Source organism: Hetaerina americana, unplaced genomic scaffold, assembly GCF_022747635.1.
Source record: "Hetaerina americana unplaced genomic scaffold, ioHetAmer1.1.p SCAF_11, whole genome shotgun sequence".
In the NCBI taxonomy this organism is placed as follows: domain Eukaryota; kingdom Metazoa; phylum Arthropoda; class Insecta; order Odonata; family Calopterygidae; genus Hetaerina; species Hetaerina americana.
The window spans coordinates 42339222-42358897 of NW_027286181.1; the positions used below are offsets into that span (position 1 = coordinate 42339222).

A 19676-nucleotide genomic window follows, 5' to 3' on the forward strand; every position below is an offset into this window, starting at 1 on the left:
ATGATTGAAACTTCGTCTTTATTCTCCTTCCCTGTCAGTTCATTATGGTTATAGTTTTCAATATCCCTATCTTTAATGAACCCGCTAATAAATGCTCGTCTACATGGCTCAAAAATCATATTTCGTATTCATGAAACGCTACGGTCTGTATCATAGTACTCATCAGTCATTTCCTTATGTTATTGCTTAGCGCATCTCATCGAATTTCTTATTCTTTCAAACTCCACTGAACCTTCATACTTAACAGAAGACCGAATATTCGCAGTGCGAAAATTTATTCGATCGTTTTGCACGCATTTCGATTAATCTAACAGAAATATTATAGATATGGCATATTTTTCGATCTTTTGCATGACAGGCGGCTACTACACCATTGAGCAGAAGGGCCGAAGGTTTCGCCTGGTGGCCCTCAACACCAACCTCTACTACCGGGCCAACCGCCAGACGTCGAGGGGTCGTGGTTTTCGACGGGTGACGGCGAAGAAGGGACGACCTTGGGAAGAGACTGCAGGGCCCGAGAGCGATGATGGGACTCCCGAGGACGAAGAGGAGCAGGAGGACGACCCAGCAGGACAGTGGCGCTGGTTGGAGGGAGTCCTAGAGAAGTCCATGCGAAACCGGGAGACGGTAAGTCACTTGAGGTTGCCTTCATAGCAAGGCAATTAAGGAATCTTCTGGAATTCGGAATGAGGGAAAAAAGCTTCTAAGTGTAACGGTGTTAACGATTTTCTCAGAAATCAATCTTGGTCAAAATGAATCCAGGGATAAACTTAAAAACAAAAGAAAAAATCATCGTGGCATATTATTGAAGACAGCGGACAGCCTCATGAAAAGTCAACTGTTGGAATGTATCATAGAATACAATTTCAAATCGAATGTTCCCAGAAATTTGGACTTAACACAAGAAAAAAAAAATCAATACGGAATAGTGACATCTAGATTTTAAAGTCATAGCGCATGCTGCATTAGTTTTCGCAGAACCATTTTAAATATATCCTGTGAATAATTTTTGAATTGTTTTATGTGGCCCAGTGAACGGATTGAAACAAAGGATTGGACAAATATCTCCGCCCGTATTTTGGATGGCCAAGAGACTTCATTTTCTTAAAAAAAAGAAAGAAAGAAAATTATCGGAGATCGTTAAATTTTGACGATTATTTACGTTTGTATCAACGCATTTATTCATCCTGAAACAAAATCGCTCTTTTCTGATACATATCATTAAATTTTTTTCATCATTAAATAACATATTTAGAAAAATCTCCGGCCTTAAAAGAGAAAACATGCAGGAATATCTTTTATTTTCTCGATATCATCAAGAGAGAATAGCATTTCAAATTTACCGATTAATAAAATTAATTCCTTTCAATTACCCTTTTCAGGCTCATTTAATCCCTCTTCCCTGTCGTTCGCTTCTCAATGAGTCTTTTCTCGACTTCCCTTTTTCATGACCTATCCTTTTAATCCCTCCAATTAGTTTTTGATTTAAATGGAGAAAATACTCCTACAGTGCACACAATGCTCCATCCAGTCCCATATTGAATTTATTCAAAGAAGCACCAAAATAGACTTACAGGATATGTAGATACGGTAGAAAATGTAGGTATCTGATCTCTTACTTTCGGTTGCTCATCCTGTGCGTTATAATTGTCAAAACTCAGTTTCTTTGGAATCTTAGTTGCAGTCGAAAATACCAACTGAAAAGCCAGAAATACTCTTGCCTGGTGAGAGTACTGATAAAATACCGAAATCACTCAACCCTTGGAAATGAACTAAATAAGTAATTGCTCCCAATAAAAAAATATTTTATTCCAGATTATCCTATAAATTGTTAAAAATAAAAATTTGCCCCGAAAAAAGTGGAAGTAATTGGTTTACGGTTAAATTTTTGAACTTTGTCATTCACCACAAGGAAGAGTAGACACACAAGTATGTTGATGTCCTTGAGTGATATTTACATTTTCATCGCGATAACAACTCAGGTTTTCCATTTATGGTCAGCCTTTAACTATTTTGGCCTTCATATTGGAAGAGTTGACAAAAACAACATATTGTATACGCGTTATCAACTAATAACTGAGTAAAAACAATTATCAGGAATACTCTTAATGCATTCTTCTATTAACGACTGCTTGTGGGATACTACAACTGAATCAACGTTTGACCTTCTCCCCTGGGTTTTATTGGATCTAAATTTTAAATTCATTGATGCTCTAATTTTTCCTGTACTACAGTGACGTCAGACTGGTGTTATTTTGTTTCCTGGCTATAACATGAGGAAGGGAATAATCAATAACCTATTAAACATTCCATTTATCACTGGTTTCTTTAACTCTGTCCTTCGCCAGTGTTAACCAGTCAATTTTCCTTCCTCACCTTCTTAGCAATTTCTCATACCTCTTGATTTAATTGTTTGTGGAAGAGGCAAGAGGAGAATTAACTTGGGTATGAAAAAATATTGAATGAATACTGCACCTATTAAGGCATGATAAATGAAATAAAGTGAGCTGGTTTGTTTATGACGAGTAAACGGGTGAGATTCGAATCGTTAACCGGCTACGTAAGTGTTTTACGGGAATGGGACACACCGAGAAACCTAGGGTAGAAATTAATCAAGGAGACTATAGACAATGGTCTATGTATCACAAATTAGGATGATAAATCCACATGTGGAGCTATGCAATGGACGAAAGAATTATACACGTGTGTGGAAGAATTTTTTTTTAATTGAGCAAATGATCTGAATCAACGATGTAAAATGACGATCCGGGCAGTTTTCCTAATAGAATTCTGTTATTATTCATTCGGAAAACAGATCGATAGTGGAGGTTATTTGATTGAAAATTCAATCCTAAATGCTTCAAAATAATGAATAACATTTATTGGTACAGTATGCTGTGGAAATGGTCCTTGAGCCAAGAGAAAAGCGTTGGCTGGAGTCTTTTAGATGTGGGTGTGGAGGAAAATGGAGGAAGCAAAATGGACGAAAAAGAAAAAAGACGAAGATATGCTAGGTATGGTTGTGGGGGAGAGAGAGGACTGTTTGGAGAAGTCCAATAGAGGTCGGAGACTTTTGGATGAGGAGAGGCGTTTAGGCGAAATTCAAAGTAGGTAGGGAAAATGGATGCTGGCCGTATCAAGTGGTAATGAACTGTTAACGACGGTGGCGTGTTTTTAGATGTGGGTGTGGAGGAAGATGGAGAATATGAGGTATAGAGAGGAAAAGAACAGGCATGCACGCTCGGTAGTGACGATTAATGTCTTTTCTTAACTCCGGCGAACGAATAACCTACTTAATTCGTTTCAACGCCGAAAATTACTTTGATTACGCCGTTATTCCAGACGAAGTTCGGCCTCATTATAACTCTCGCACCCATGAGCATCGATAATGCCACATTCGTATATTTAACTCATTCGACGAGTAATTCGATGGTTGAGAAAGCACGCAAGTGAAGATAATGGATGATTACACACTGTATTTTTACACTAAACGATGCTATTTCAGGTATTGAAATCGCTTCTAAATCTATCGGTAACTGTTCACAATCGGTATTGCCAACTATATTTATATCTCATATTCAGAAAGTGGGCTCGAGTGTTTTGTGCTCAAATAAACCTTTTTTATTTACTCTTAGTCCAGAGAAAAAAACAGGCAACCTAATACCTTGAAAGCACCTTTTAATGTATGCTTTTGGAATGCATGTTTTAATGAGTTTTTGGAATGCATGGAAGTATATGGGATATATGTAGAATGGCTGGTGACCTACCACCACCCTACCACACGTCCTTGCGGAGTATTGTGTAGTTGTAGATGTAAATATTCAATCAGTCTCGAGTTAGGTGGGCCTTAGAAATAAAGAAGACCATGGGTATTGGATACATGAAAAACTTTAAATTTCATAAAAAGACGTACCCATTAGATCCGTTGTGTCAAGTTTCAATGTTCCAGTGCAAGAGCTAGCAATTGAATTAAACTCGATTTATGGGCAAATCTTAGGCTTCATACCCAGATTCTCTCCAGAAAACTCTATTTCTTTAACAGAACGTCATCTGCCCTTCACCTAACCACCCAATGCTAAGTTAGCATCGTTTGACGTTTGCAGCCTCTTTCCTTCCATTCCGACGCATGAAAAATTAATTTAGGCCGAAAATATATTGCTCAACGCCAAGGTGAACCAACACCTCATTAAAGAATTAAGTTTTATTCTTAACATTCGTGTAGATCATAATTACTTTTCATTCTATGGTACCTACAACAAACAAAAGGATGGACTGGCGATGGGTTCACCTCTTTCCACACTCCTTGCTGAAGTATTCATGGATAATTTAGAGAACAATATCCTCAGAGATTATAAAGTCAACAATAATATTTTGTAATGTTTAGATATGAGTATGATATTTTATGCTGTTAGACTGGCAGCGATGGACAGGCGTCTTCTTAAATTTTTTTTCAATTTCAATCAATTTCATTGATCTCATAATTGAAATTAAAGGCAATACACACAAGTTTTTGATCTCACAATTGACATTAAAGGCAACACACGCAATTTTTTAATATTGAGGAAACTCTCTTACGCAGATCAAGTGTTAACCTCAGACTCCTGCCACCCCACCGCCCACAAACTAGCTGGCTTCAAATTAATGATCCATAGATTAATCAGTATCCCCTTGTCTAAACCCAATTTCGGACAAGAGTATTCTACTGTTTCAGACTTCACTTCGTGTAAGTATTTAATATCCATATTAAAAAGACTTCGGACTTATCCACAGATTTTTATTGTAAGGTAAAACGCATTTCACCGACTTGCGGCATCATCAGGTACAAATTTACTCAACAAACAATGCGATAATATATACGCTCAGGACAGAGTGGGGGCGGGGAGGTGAAGGAGAGCCTGAGAGAGGGGGGTGCGTTGAGGGGTTGGTTTGACCAATTCCAGACTAGTTTCTCAGAAATGAGTGGGGAGGGGCCGGGAACAATGGCTCGTTACTAAGTGTCAAGTTGGGGTTTGCTAGGGGCCTCCGTATCTCCATTTGCTCGAGAGCGTCAATTTTTAATCATTTTGGGAGCATACTAGTATGTCTTATTAGCCAAGAAACACGCAAGATGTCACGAAAATAAGAATGCTAACTCCCTCTTTGTTAAGCACCTACTAGAATTTGAACACGGCAGTGACCTTGTCCCCGAAATATTACATCACCCTCCTCCCTCCTAACCATCACCTTTCCATGACGAACATGTGATAAGTGATCCCTTGTCCCTACTACAAGGAATTCTCCTCCCCTCCCCTCAGGTTTCCTGTGCACATGAAGACCAGGCTTTCCCGACCAAGGTTGGAAGCCCTGAATTCCCCACCCTCTTTCTTCACGGACCAGGAGAGAAAGTTGTGCGAACCGCGATTGTATTTTTGAGTATTTATTTGCGACAGTTAACACTAGTATCTTTTTGAGCTTTCGTGAAATTATACGGGATCTAACGCGAACAAATTTATTTTCCTGCTAAATATTTATGAAATATTTTATTGATGCTCGTCATACTAATAAACAAGGATACCTCAACCTCACGATAAGTCACATGACGATCTTCCTTCACCAGTTCTTGCAGAGCATCAATATTTCCTGGATCAACAACTGATATTTGACGACCTTCACAACTTTCGTCGCTGAGCGAATGGCGTCCATGATGGAGTTCGTTATACCAGCGTTTAACATTGGCAAAAGATTGGGCTTCATCGCCAGAAGCGGACATAAGGTAATCGATGCACTCCTGTATTGATAACCCACGTCAAAAGTCGTCAAAAATCATCGCACGAATGTGTTCACGAGTTAACCCTATTTTTCCGCTGAGCGAAAATTTTCGAGTCACTTTAAGCAACACAGGTTATGTTCGTTCGAAGGTTTCCGCGGCGATGAGTAGGTGATTTCCACATTTTTCGGGCTGCGTCCGCGTATGTCGTTTAAAAGTACAACAGTTTCGCCAGCTATCCTGCTGGCGTCCTCAGGTCAAGGATGAAAAGAAGCTTGTTGTCCCGTCTTATATAGGAAAAATCCGGCGCCAATACCGGGAAATTTCTTGGCCAATCAGGGAACGTCCTCATATTTGCGCGGGATTATTCGTTTCCACGCACTGTGGAGTGGATATCCATCCTCTCTGTTAAAATTTTTTGGCCTTTTAACGATTTCAATGGCCTCTCTGATTATTCTCTGGAAGTATTTTCCTTCTTTCGCTATTATTTTAGCGTCGTCGAAGAGAATAGAGTGTCCAGGTTCACTCCAGGCGTGCTCAGCGATGGCCGATGCTCTAAACTGTTTGGCCTTGGTTGCCCTCTGGTGTTCACTCATGCGTGTTTTCAGCGCTCTGCACGTTTCACCGATGTACCATTTGCCACAGGAGCATGGCACTTGGTACACGCCTTCTGATATTAACGGTGAAATTCCATCCTTGGGTCCGGGTAGGGTGTCAGCTATCTTGGTGACGCAGTTGAATCTGGTCACCACATCATGTTTCCTTAAAGCCCTCGCGATTCTTTCCGAAGTCCCTGCGATGAAGGGGATGGTGACGTAAGCCTTCGGACGTGGTCTGGAGTCTTCCTCTCTGTCAGGAACAGCGGTGGTTTGTCTCTTCTTTTCTTCCTTCTCGGCCCTTTTTTGGATCATATGAGCGCTGTATCCATTCCTTTGCAGGGCATTTGTCAAGTGTTTCTTCTCGTTGGCAATAGAATCGGAGTCACATATTTTATATGCTCGGTTGACAAGTGTGTCTACCAGTGAGGTCTTCTGACTGGGATGGTGGTGCGATGCAGCATTAAGGTAGCGGTCGGTGTGAGTAGGCTTCCTGTATACTCTGTGTCCAAGCCTCCCATTCCCTGTATTTCTCTTCACCATGACGTCCAAGAAGGGCAGTTGATGATCCTTTTCCACCTCCATAGTGAAGTGGATGGCTTGATGCTGTGAGTTCAGATGTTTCAGGAACTTTTTTAATTCTTCCTCTCCGTGTGACCAAATGACAAAAGTGTCGTCGACATATCTTAGCCACAGTGAGGGCCGCTTGTCGCAGGATTCCAGTGCTTTCTTTTCGAAGCTCTCCATGTAGAGGTTGGCCACAACCGGGGAGAGGGGTGAGCCCATCGCAGCTCCTTCCATCTGCTCGTAATGGTCACCATTCCATAGGAAGAAGGAATTGCGGAGGCAATGCTCCACCAATCCTGGAAAGTCCTTAGGGATTCCGCGGGAGGTGAGTTCCTTGATGATATTCAGCGATTCCTCAATAGGGACGCTGGTGAAAAGCGATTCAACATCGAAGCTGACCATGAGATCGTTGTCGTGGATGGTGATGTTTCTTATTACGTCAATGAAATGCGTCGAGTTTTTTACGAAGCTGGGTGTCTGTCCGACGTGGTCCTGCAGAGACCGCGCCAAGTACTTGGCGAGTTGGTAAGTCGGAGCGTCAATCTGGCTCACAATCGGTCGGAGAGGTACATCCTTCTTGTGAATTTTGGGCAGGCCGTACAGTCTCGGTGGTTTCGGTGCAGTCGGAAGCAGGCGTCGTTGCTCTTCTTTTGGAATAAGCGATCGTTTAATGATAGCCCTTGTGCTTCTCTCCGTCTTGGCAGTCGGATCGCTTTTCAATTTCCTATAAGTCGGACTGCTGAGGATGAGCGATATTTTCCCTTCGTAATCCTCTCTATTTATCAGGACTGTTGCGTTGCCTTTGTCAGCTGGTAAAATGATTATACTCTCGTTGTCCCTTAGCTCCTTCAGTGCTCTCCTTTCTTTGCCGATGGTGTTTGATCTTGGTGGTTTTGCGCCATGGAGGATACGTGCGACATCTTCTCGGATTTCGTCGGCGGCCGCCTTCGGAAGTCTCCGGATCGATGACTCTACCTCCGCGATGATCTTCTCAAGTGGTATCGTCCTTGGGGTCAAAGCGAAGTTCAGACCCTTAGATAAGACTGCGAGGGTGGCTTCATCTAAATGAAGGTCCGTCAAGTAAATCCTCCTCAAAATACTTCCAGAGAATAATCAGAGAGGCCATTGAAATCGTTAAAAGGCCAAAAAATTTTAACAGAGAGGATGGATATCCACTCCACAGTGCGTGGAAACGAATAATCCCGCGCAAATATGAGGACGTTCCCTGATTGGCCAAGAAATTTCCCGGTATTGGCGCCGGATTTTTCCTATATAAGACGGGACAACAAGCTTCTTTTCATCCTTGACCTGAGGACGCCAGCAGGATAGCTGGCGAAACTGTTGTACTTTTAAACGACATACGCGGACGCAGCCCGAAAAATGTGGAAATCACCAACACAGGTTATGATCAAACAACAAAATGTTCTGAAGAAAGTTAGCGTTCAAAGGAAGGTATGAAAGAGGTAGATGATGGAAACGTCGGATAGCGCCTAAAGCACTTAGTGTATTCAAGGCTCAAGATGTAAATAGCAACCCTCGTAGTTACATTGAAACCGGTGCTAATAAATCTTATTTTGCGGGAATTTGCCAATTTTTAATTAATCATGGTATTCCACCATACAGCGCTCGAAACGTCTCTTTTTATGAAACACCTGTCTTAACCGGTAGGTGACTCTTGATAATTGTTTACCTAGTGTCATGAGTTTCGTGGAGTTTCCTGTGTTCGTGACAATCGTACTTTCTTTTATTATGTGGGGTGAGTAAATATTCACTCTTTATTTCGCTCAAAAATATCCAACTGTGCTATAACAACTCATCAACATAACTTAAATCTAAACAGAGCCAAATGTGGTAGTGCACCAGTAACTTGAAAACGTAACTCGTGCGATGTTTTAGCATTCCACCGGTTCTCCAGGGTAATAATATCATACTCCTTATTGAGTGCACGAGTCGAAATAATTTCCAATTTCAATGAACTGTCGGCCAAAAATGTTGACAATAAGTATTAAAACTGACAGGAGTTGTTTGAATTAGAAAATCATGACGAAGCTTTTCTGTCTGGGCTGTATCGCTCTTTGGAGTTAATATTAATTATTGACCATGTATGCTAAAATTAATACAAGGGAAATAATACCTCTGATGCGATAATTTTGTTTCATTTTCGTAAAACCTTTGTTTTTCTCAGAAATTCACTAAAAACGTTCGTTTTTGGCTACTGTGAATTTTTTTTCATACATCCATTATCGACTTTGAATCAGGAAGCTCAAATTTTGGAAGAAGAGTAACCACTTCTCCTGTTTTAAGAGTTAAGTTAAAGAGTTACGTGAAGTCTTTTAAGGGAGAATCCGTCATGATAAATTAGCCAAATAAATATAACTAGCCATAATATGGGTTTGACATTTCTTAACTGCCGAGACTTGTATGTGTCCACCTTCAATGAAAGAAAATACATTAAATTCAGAGCATAAGAAGTGTTATTTTCTTCGCTAAATGGAAAACATCACTTTGCTTTAGGGTTGGCATACAGGAAGATTAAATTAAGCATGTCGTTTATTAATTTTATCCTATAATTATCAGCTTTTATCATCTAAGTATTAGTACCTTTTCAATTTGCTAAATTTACCCAGAAATGGCAAAAACCTTTGGTGCGTATTAGCTTATGTGGATCCATAGAGAGATTTCAAATGAATTCATTTTATTTGTCTGGCAATAGAATGATGATTTATTTATATTTATTTTTATTTGTTTTTATTGTGTCTTTAAAGGGGTGAGATTGGCCATACTGTCCCTTCTTTCACCTAATTCCAAAGGCACAACATTTAAGACAATTAAAATTGTGGTCTTACTTAATGGAATGCGGCCATTTTGAATATTTAAAAAAGGGAATTAAAGAATTTAAAGTTTTTAACTGGTATACTTTGGGTTTAAACTGGAAAAAAATTATTCTATCACGTATCCCTCTTCTCAGGGAATGTTCCCCAATTACCCTGACCCTCAAGAGAATCCAGATCAAAAATGCTAAACGAAAATTTGATTAGTTTGCGGGGTGGACTACTTGGTGCAAATAGCCTTCGGGGAGAGCGAGCGACATTTCCATTCGCTTTGTTTGCTCACGGTCCTCACTCCCTCATTTGACGTCCGCCGTCACGAGCCACTAGTAATATTTACACGGCCAGAACTTTTCCACGCCTCCTCTGCTGGCCCTGGGAGGTGTTTGCCTTCGGCGAGGGAAGGCCGGAGAGTGATGGGCGGCCTCGTGGAATCGCCCACGGGGGGACGGAGGCGAGAGGACCTCGTCGCGTGGCCGCGTTTACGTTGAAGCGCGACCCTCATCCCTTAACCCCGTCTCTGCCCCCCACAGCCCGCCCCCGCACAGCCAGAATACTTTCAGCAAGCGAAGGGGTAGAGGGAGCAACGCACTCTCTCTCTCCTCATCTCCCCCACCGCGAATTAAAAGTAATGGACGAGGAGCGGAACTGGATGTCGACGAATCGGAGGGACGGGGTTCAGTTCGAAGGGGCAAATGTGGGGGATGGGGGAGCTTTTTGATTGTTAGTGCGTGAAATAACCGTCCTCGTCCCAGGATCGGCGCCGCCATTGAATCTCCCCCTCTCTCTCTCTCCCGCTTTCTTCTCCCCCTCTCCGTCAATTGCAGATTGGATTGAGCGGAGAGTGCTTGAGAAAGTGGCGGATGCGTGCGTTTGGCCGGGATGACGTCCTCTGGGGGGGGAGGGGATAGTATAGAGCGGAGTTAGAGAGCTGGGCGGGGGTAGGGGGGTGGGGAACATCCGGGAGACCAGACAATGCGCTGAAAGAAAGGTTGCTCGAAGCGATTGAATCCATCGCGAAATTGCCTCATGCTGCTGCCGTCGATGCGGGAGGAAAAAACGAGTCGCTATTTTTTTTGTTAAAAGGGCCGTCGCCAGGAGGATCCAAAGTCAAAGGAATAGTTCCTTCCATTCAGCCCCCTTAAGGTGAATTTTTTTACTGTTGTTACATTTGGACTTCTCGCCTGGCTAACGGTAGCAGCTATCTAGGAGCTTATTGTCGTCTCATCCCATGAAAATTAATAGGAATTAGTACTTTTCTTTTGACCAAATACACGACTTAAGTTTTCATAAGGTTTGTTCATTAGTGAATACCACACTTACGTTTCAATAGATAGGTTTAACTGGCGTACTTAATAAATTCGAGTCAGCTGAGATAGGTGACGCAATTTTGTTAACAAAATCATGAGGTAATTAATTCTTCGACATTCATGGTATAAGAATAAGTAATTCAATTATTAATATTATTTAAATGTAAGATTGGATTGACTCCAGTCCTTCGTTCTCTCTTATTTGTGGCTATTAATGTGCGCTCTTGCGCCTTGCAGCGTTTCTTACGTTTGCGTACGATTTGGGCCATCCTATTTATTAGAGGATCTTCCTTTGAATATTATGACAATTCCAATATAACCCCTATTGAAAATCGTAGCGAAAGAAAGAATCCCATTTGCTGATGGATTCAAAATTATCGCCTAAGACTATCCCTACATTTAAATTTCTCTGTGCATAGCAGTGCATTATAAAAGTCCATATATGATGTAATTAGGGCTAGATTATTGTTTAGCTCATTAATTGAAATTATAGATTATGCCTCTTTTCATTCATATAAATTAATGATGCAGGGTACGATATATGTTAACCTATTTTGAGTTATCCTGATATTGCGAGAAAAAAGACACAGTGTCGGCTCCCTCAAGGGTTCTTCATGATAATTGTAATTTTCGGAGAACCTCGCTCGACATTAATTAAAGCGACGGCACTTCTTTTATTCCACTTACATATTCCAATTCTTTATTCACGACTTATTCAGGTGAGAAATGATATTTTGGCAAGTAAATGGCTTATGCATAGACTATCTGACATAAGGCTTTCCCTGTGGAACAAATTACATACTACCTTGATCAAAAATTTCCCGGAATAACCACCGTGTGGCGCTCCCATCGTTCCGATTTGAGTTCTGTTTTTTTTGTTAAATTGGTACATCTGTTGTTGATATTCCCTTTAAATCTTAGTGTCATAACTTGACATTTGCAAAAGTTACGTAGCCAAGAGTACATCTATCTCTGTGTGTGTTGGCGATTTTTTACAATTTCAGAAATGGATTTAAATTTGCAACAACGAACTTGTATTAAATTTTGCGTAAAAAACTGATTTAGTGGCGCACGGACGTTGGAAATGTTGGAAAAGTGTTTCGGCAACGATTCTCTAAAAAAAACGGTCGTTTACCAGTGGCACGAGCGGTTCAGAAGTGGTCGTGAGTCAATCGAAGATGATGAACGCAGTGGCAGACCATCGACATCGAAAGTCGGTGAAAAAATTGATAAAGTAAAAGAAATGTTGGTCAATAACCGCAAATTAACCATCAGAGAAATAGCGGAGGACTTGAACATTGCCTATGGATCCGCCCAAGACATTGTGGTTAATGATTTGGGTTTCCGTCGTGTAGCATGCCAAAAGACCTCAATTTCATGCAAAAAAGAGACCGTGTTGACGTCGCAAAAGACATGATTTGCGAGGCTGAATCCGATCCCACATTCATCAAAAGGATCATTACTGGAGACGAGACGTGGGTTTATGAGTACGACACGCAATCCAGACATCAGGCAAGTGAATGGCGTTCACCAAATGAGCCGAGACCAAAAAAACCACGTCGTTTTCAGTCAAAAAAGAAGGCAATGCTGACGGTTTTCATGGATTACAACGGTGTAGTGCATCATGAATTTTTGCCAGAAGGCCAGACAGTAAACAAAGAGTATTATTTGGGCGTTATGAGACGTTTGCGTGAAGCAATTCGCCGAAAGAGACCAGAAATGTGGGCAGAAAACTCGTGGATTTTGCACCATGATAACGCACCGTCGCACAGTGCTATCATTATTCGTAATTTTTTGACGAAAAATGCAACAAATACCATCCAACAGCCACCGAATTCACCTGATTTGGCTCCCTGTGACTTCTTTCTGTTCAATCGAGTTAAAAAACCATTACGGGGAACGCGTTTTAGCAGCCGAGAGGAAGTAATGGAAAAATCGCAGGAAGCACTGATGGACATACCGAAAACCGAATATAAAAAATGTTTCGAGGATTGGATCAAGCGCTGGCATAAGTGTGTTGCAGTCGATGGGGATTACTTTGAAGGGGACAATATAGATTTAGATGAATAAACTTGTATTTTTAATTTTCTGAATAAATTCCGGGAAATTTTTGATCAAGGTAGTATATTGAAATTTGGACATCAGGCCACCTAACCGCTTACCCCAACTGTATGTAGATAAAAACGTTTCGCAATATACTCTTTTGAAGTATTAGAGACGGTCGGTAAATTACGCTGTCTCTAATAAATTGTATAATAAATGTATTTCCATGCAACCATTCATTCTAATTTTTAATTTTTAGCCCGATTCTAATAATGCAAGTCCTGGAACGGATGACACTTTCATTTATAAATCACATCTGATAGTGACTATATTTTTTCCTTAAATTAACGTCCAAGCAACCGAACGGTGCTGACTGCCATTTTATTATTCTCTGCTCCAAGAATTTCAAGAACAGAATCTTCCATTCATATCCGCAAGCTTAAGTCAACTAACGAGTATGTTTGGCCGTTATATGATTTAATCAAATATGCACAATAAGGTATTTTTATACTTAACTTCTGCTGATACATATATTCAATTATTTCCATATCTCTCAATCGCGTGTCATCAATAAAGAATCTTTTAATTTAAATACATTCTAAACTTTATTACATTGGGCATATTCAAACAGTCATAAAGAAGGCGGTCTCCATTAACACTCCTCCACCGCTTCACAGGAATAAGTGTCTCACGAGCATTGCACTTATATTTTCCAAGGCTTTTCTCTGATACCATTTATGCTTTTGTGCTTGCCTCCAGGACATTGAATGACCTAGCTCTTTCCCTTTCCTCCGTAATTAGATACAATTTTGACTTGTTATTGTTATTTCTGTCGTTAATTGTAAATAATTGTTGATTTTGTATGCATGCATCGTAATTCGTATGGTTTTTAAATGATCCAGTATAAATGGCAAGTTATTGCTGAATGTGGTTCTATTTGCAAATAAATAAATAAAACAAATATTTAATTGCTTTAACTCGTATGAAATCCACATTTAAATAAAAAAATTTACTACGGGTCATATCACAGTGCCGCGTTCACAAGGGAACCATACAAATGGAAACCACGGCCAAACCATGGAAGTTGAAAGTAAAGGATCCGTAAATGAAAAATGCGTTTTGGGTTGTGGCTTTAGTAAGATTATTAGTTGATTAGATGATAAGTATTCTTTTATTTGTGTAACTGTACTGGATCGTGTTAAGGAAAATTGAATCCAAGAATTAGACCGCACAATGGTACATATTTCTATATATTTTTCTCGCCTGTCCGACTTTATGATATAATGTAGAAGTTTGGTTTTTGTTCATATGCTAGACCTTTAAATAATCTGGTGGACAATTGTGAAATATTTTATTAAAGCGTTCAGTTTTCGAGTGACTAATAGGTCTTATTCACAGAGAAGGTAGTTGAAACTTTTTGAATGATTGTGAGATCGAGGGAGGATGCTATGGGAAGGCAAAAAATAACCTGTGATTCAATGCACGAGTAAAGCTGTTGAAAATGTTAGGTATTTTTTATCTATTCACTGAGCGGCTTTCGCCATGTTGACATGCCTATAAGTGGACATGGAGTCCCGAGAATTATTGCAGCGACCAAGCAACGAGTGCGAATAACATTCATCAAGGTCTGCAATTTGAAACAGTGAATGAGTGTTTCGCCTCCCTCCCCCAATGAATACACAAATAAGTAAATCATTAGCACTCCCACTGCACCGCCTCGATGTTTAACCTGCAGAAGTCTGAAACGTGTACTCTCCTCATTGAATTTCTCGCGTTTCCGAGCGTTTCTCCCGTTCAAATCCATCGTTCGAGATGATATCATCACTCGTTATCGTAGAGTCAATTATATTCTCAGAATTGAAGGGGGAAAAAAGTCGTTAACTTTTTTTCCGAATTGAAATCATTGGAATTGAAAAAAAAAGGATATTCGCGTGGATTGGCACGAACAGCGCTGAGCGGAATCACCGTGAAAAGCGAAAATTATGCAAAGCTTTCCGTTCTAATTAAATAAATATCACTCTTTTCCATGCAGAGTAGCCGATGCGTGAAGCAGATTAATTCCATACGCAAAAGAAACGTTTAAAAAGTCTCTCTATCGTTGATGTTGACCTCACTCGACGGATGACGCGACTTTGACCATGACGGTTTTAAGTATTCATGGGGATTATTGAGTTTTATTCTTGTATTAAACAGTTTTGTCTCTCTCTCTCTGTAGGTATGCCACTTTCAATCTTGACGCAGCGTTTAATACCATACTAGTCTAAAATATATGGCATACACCATGCTTAAATTTATAATTTTCTTTAATGCGTTAAAATTGGAGAGAATTATTATTCATTCTTCTGCTAAAAATAACGTTAATATGAATTATACCAGTACACTTGTGGCCCTTTTCACAAATGTAATGTATGGGGTGAGGCAATCACACGAAATCAGATTAACTCTTATGGTCTAAAACTAGTTGTTGAATTTGAACGGTTGTATTTTCTATTGCTTAATTCACAACTTCATATTCTATTTTCTGCAGTGAAGTTTTTTGCTGCGGTGCAGCTTTCCTTGCTCATAAGTAATCTACTACGTTTTACGTAACGGAAATTTAAAAGTATTTCTTAGATCAAGAATCGATTCAAAATTAATCCTGAAGATCATGCTGGCTCCTGATGATCGGTGGCTGTCAAAACAAAATGTTTACTTCTAGAATGCATATCCTGGCCCAGATTTCTCGTGTGAAAATGAGAATTTGACTTTAATATATAAAATTAAGCCCTGAGTGAAACAATCATTACTGTTTAGTGGCATAATTTATCCATATTATTTATTTTACTAATGATGGCTAATGGTGATTGTTTGTTCACTGATCGATGGAATTAAAAAAAGATTTTTTGTGTTATTGTTCAAATAATTGAATTTAAATTCCATATTATTTCAAGGGTCATATTAAAGTCTAATTGGTATGATACTCGGCTGTTAAACACATGGTACCGTGTTTTAAACTGCAAGGTGTCTGGACGTCGTCTGCCGAACGCCGGTTATACATTCTACCCCAAGAGTAATTTTTTCAGTACAATGATTCGTGGGTAAGAAAGAGTCCAATCGTTTCGTCCATCAGATCAAACATCCATCCGATATTATTTATTCAGTTTTGCAGTCCCATTCAACGCGACGAAAATTTCTAAAACAAGCGAAATTCTACGTGAAATATCGTGATAAATTCATTGTGCAGGCCTAATTGGAAGGATATTAATTCATCTCTTACTTGCTTGAAGTTAATTTATTGATAATGAAATCGTGTTAAATAATATGAGACAATTCCATAAGGTTACATGCCATATATTTCATCAAGATTAGTATTCCTGACCATTACAGAAAATTTAGGATTAATGCGGAATGATTAATATTTTTCGATCGGATATAAAAAGAATATAATATATACTTTAATAAATAATGCAGTGTTATAAAGGAAGTTTTTGACTATGTATCACCTACTATTATTGAGTCAGGAATGTAGCTAGATAGGAAGTATAAGTAATAAACATGTAGTGCTTCCCAGGAAATACACAAAACATAACTTTATAATGTTAGCAACGCATTATGATGATAAATAGCTCCGGGAAAGTCGAACACGAATCTATTAGAAGATTTTGAGTTATAGTGTCCCTTACATAAATTCTCGTGTAGCCAAAATACATATAAATCTACTAATGGTAAGCAGCATGCTAAAAAATGGATTGTATTTTTAATTATTTTATTATGACATTTAAAAAATCCTTTTTACATGAGAGGCGAATTCGATACAACACCAGGTTTGAAAGATATCATGTGGAAACATGCATTAACTATCTCTTAATTAGAGTATGACATCAAAGACCATGGAAATCAACCTCAGTTTGTCATATGAAGCTGTTTGATAAATTGTAATAAAATAAACGTCACACATGCATGTACGTCATTGGATGGATATTTAACATTGTAAATGCGGCTGTAAGTACAAATATCAGGCAGTCTGCCCAGATTAATTGGCTTGCGAGATAACTCAAATTTTCGAATGAAAATATTTTTTTTAAACTTGCTAGAACATTTAAGAATAAATGCATTCGCGCAGGTCTCTTATATGACATTTAATAGGAAAAAAAACATCAATTTTATTTTTGAACATTATTTTGAAAAGAAATATTCAAAGAAACCTGGAGTACATGGAGAACGGGGTTGTGAATGGAGTTGATGGTCGACTTGAATTTCCCTGCTTGCCGTTCTCTTGTAATCATTTTCGGTCTGGAGTCGTGAATTGAAGCGAGGATCGGAAGAAAACCATAAAAGAGTTGAGGAGCTTTTCGCCCTCCAAATTCGGCGGCCACCACTTCAGCAGTCGCGTTGTTTACCGTGTGTTGCCGCCGATCGAAGATTTTTCCACTTGAAGGAAGAAGAGATATTGTCGGGTTGCAAGAATTGATTGAAAGTTTTGGGGGAGCGGTTGAAAAATCAATGGGGACTCAACTGAGAGCAACGGTAGCTCTCGAAGTGTAGTGATTGAAAGAGAGGGATAAAAAAGAGTGGATCGGAGAGGAAATGTAATTTTGGTAAAGTTGAATGTCATACTGAGAGGAAAATGTCTTTCCTTTAGGGTTAGCCGTTGCAATAGAATAAGTGGATTCATTATATTATTCCTCGGAATTATTACGGAAATATATAGTTGAGGAAGATAAATGAGCAACGAGTGACAGTGTGACCAGGGAGGGGACTCGATCATGAAAAAAATAACTCTTATACTAAAATTGCACGTCAAAAAGTATCGAGTGAAAAACCTAGTAAACAAAGTTGTAAGTTAAGGATTGGAATTGGAGACGAGGAAACGCGCATTTGAAAACTTGGACCTCGAAACACCAAAGATAAAAGCACCATGGGTCATATCAAGTAAGGAATGTTAATCGAGATTTAAACTAAATTATTTTTAAAATAATAGAAAAAGTTTTCATACAAAATCTAAAGTCTAGAGTTTAGTTAAAAATATTAGTACATATGTCTCAGAAAAACTCTCTTTACTCTTCTTATGGTAAGGCTAACAAAAAAGGATACGGAAATAAATACGCGACGCAACCGAAAACTCATTAATACCAGTAGATTGCGTACTAGTGAACAGTGCCGTTACATATGACTGTGTCATCCAGACTGCTCTGTATGGTTGATAGACTCTAGAATGAATGCATAGGTGGAAGTATGCCTGTCAAAGTAGATGTATGATGGCCACAGAGATTAACCAGGGACACTCTTCTAACTCGACGCTAAATACCATAACAGTATGTGTTAGAATAAATCATTCTTCAACTCCATCTAATTTCTGTCAGTTTTTCCTTCCTGTCACTTCCTATCTACCGAATACTCCCCTCTTTATATCATTCCTCACAAGTCCATTGCCACTCACATTTGTCCTTAAATTACTTTTCCCACCTTCTATATATTCTTCAAAAATCTACTCTACCTATTGAAAAAGAAAACTTGGTTTTTCCACATAAAATATTTATTCACGACCTAGGTTTCGACGCTCAGCGTCATCTCCAGGTCACCTGAAGATGACGCTGAGCGTCGAAACCTAGGTCGTGAATAAATATTTTATGTGGAAAAACCAAGTTTTCTTTTTCAATATGTATCGTTTCCACAAAGTGACGCCTGAAGTTATCTCCTCTACTCTACCTTTTTCAGTACTTTGTTTTTTCTTTTTTCTTTCACCCATTTCAATATTTATCATCCTTTTCCTCAACCATACGTTAGACTCTTCCAAACTACGGGTAACCAAACTGCCTTGTCTCAAGGCCATACAAAAATACCCTCCATAAGTTTTCCCTGATTTCCTTAAACGAGTAGTATATTTATGAGAGGCGACCCACAGCTGAGGTCATTCACGCCGTTAGGGATGAATGGTAAAGGAGGAAGGGTGGAGAGAAACCTAGCGTCGACGTTAACCTATTCTTAACGAAAGGCGCCTAGGGATCCGCAGTTTAACGTCCCATATGAAGTTCGGCGTTCTTACTTAGAGTGCTCTCCTAATAGCACCTCCTCCTCAAGTAGGTATCAGGAAACCATTGAAAAAGATCTTCTGGGTCCACGATTCCTACCCGAGCCTTCTGGATTGAAATACATTACGCCAAGCAGCACCATCCCGACCCCCCTTCCTTAAGCGATCTTTACCTCCTCTAGCGAGATGGAGTGTGTAAGCACTATTTAAAATGTCTACAGAAACGGTCACATTTTGCAAAAATCAACGCAAATTTTCAGTGCCATCGCCCCCCTCTCATTTATTAACAAATGCTCTACCCCGAGTAACAAGCGCTATAGAGTAAAAATGAATCCTAGAAATAGATGCTCGTGTTTATGCTAGGTAAAGAGAAATTTTGAAAAGAATGGAAAAATATTTTACAAAAATAAATTTCTTCGTACGTATTTGCTACTCTCTCTTCTCTTCGCGAGACCGAATCTTTAACATCATATGTTTTCCAGCATCCGTCATTTCACCTCAGCAAAGACGCAGGATTATACCGTCCTAAGGAGCACTTCACAACTTCATGCCTCATTTAAGGCAAACATCTGAAAT

At 39.4% G+C, this 19676-nt stretch overlaps 1 protein-coding gene across 1 annotated transcript in view; it reads left to right on the plus strand.

Annotated features, from left to right (window-relative positions):
* Positions 1-19676, plus strand: part of LOC139700865 (acid sphingomyelinase-like phosphodiesterase 3b) — a 505549-nt gene that overhangs the window by 429348 nt on the left and 56525 nt on the right. Inside the window, exon 7 of the mRNA XM_071599300.1 lies at positions 359-627. Within this exon, the coding sequence (XP_071455401.1) occupies positions 359-627 (269 nt within the window). The remainder of the gene's footprint in view (positions 1-358; positions 628-19676) is intronic.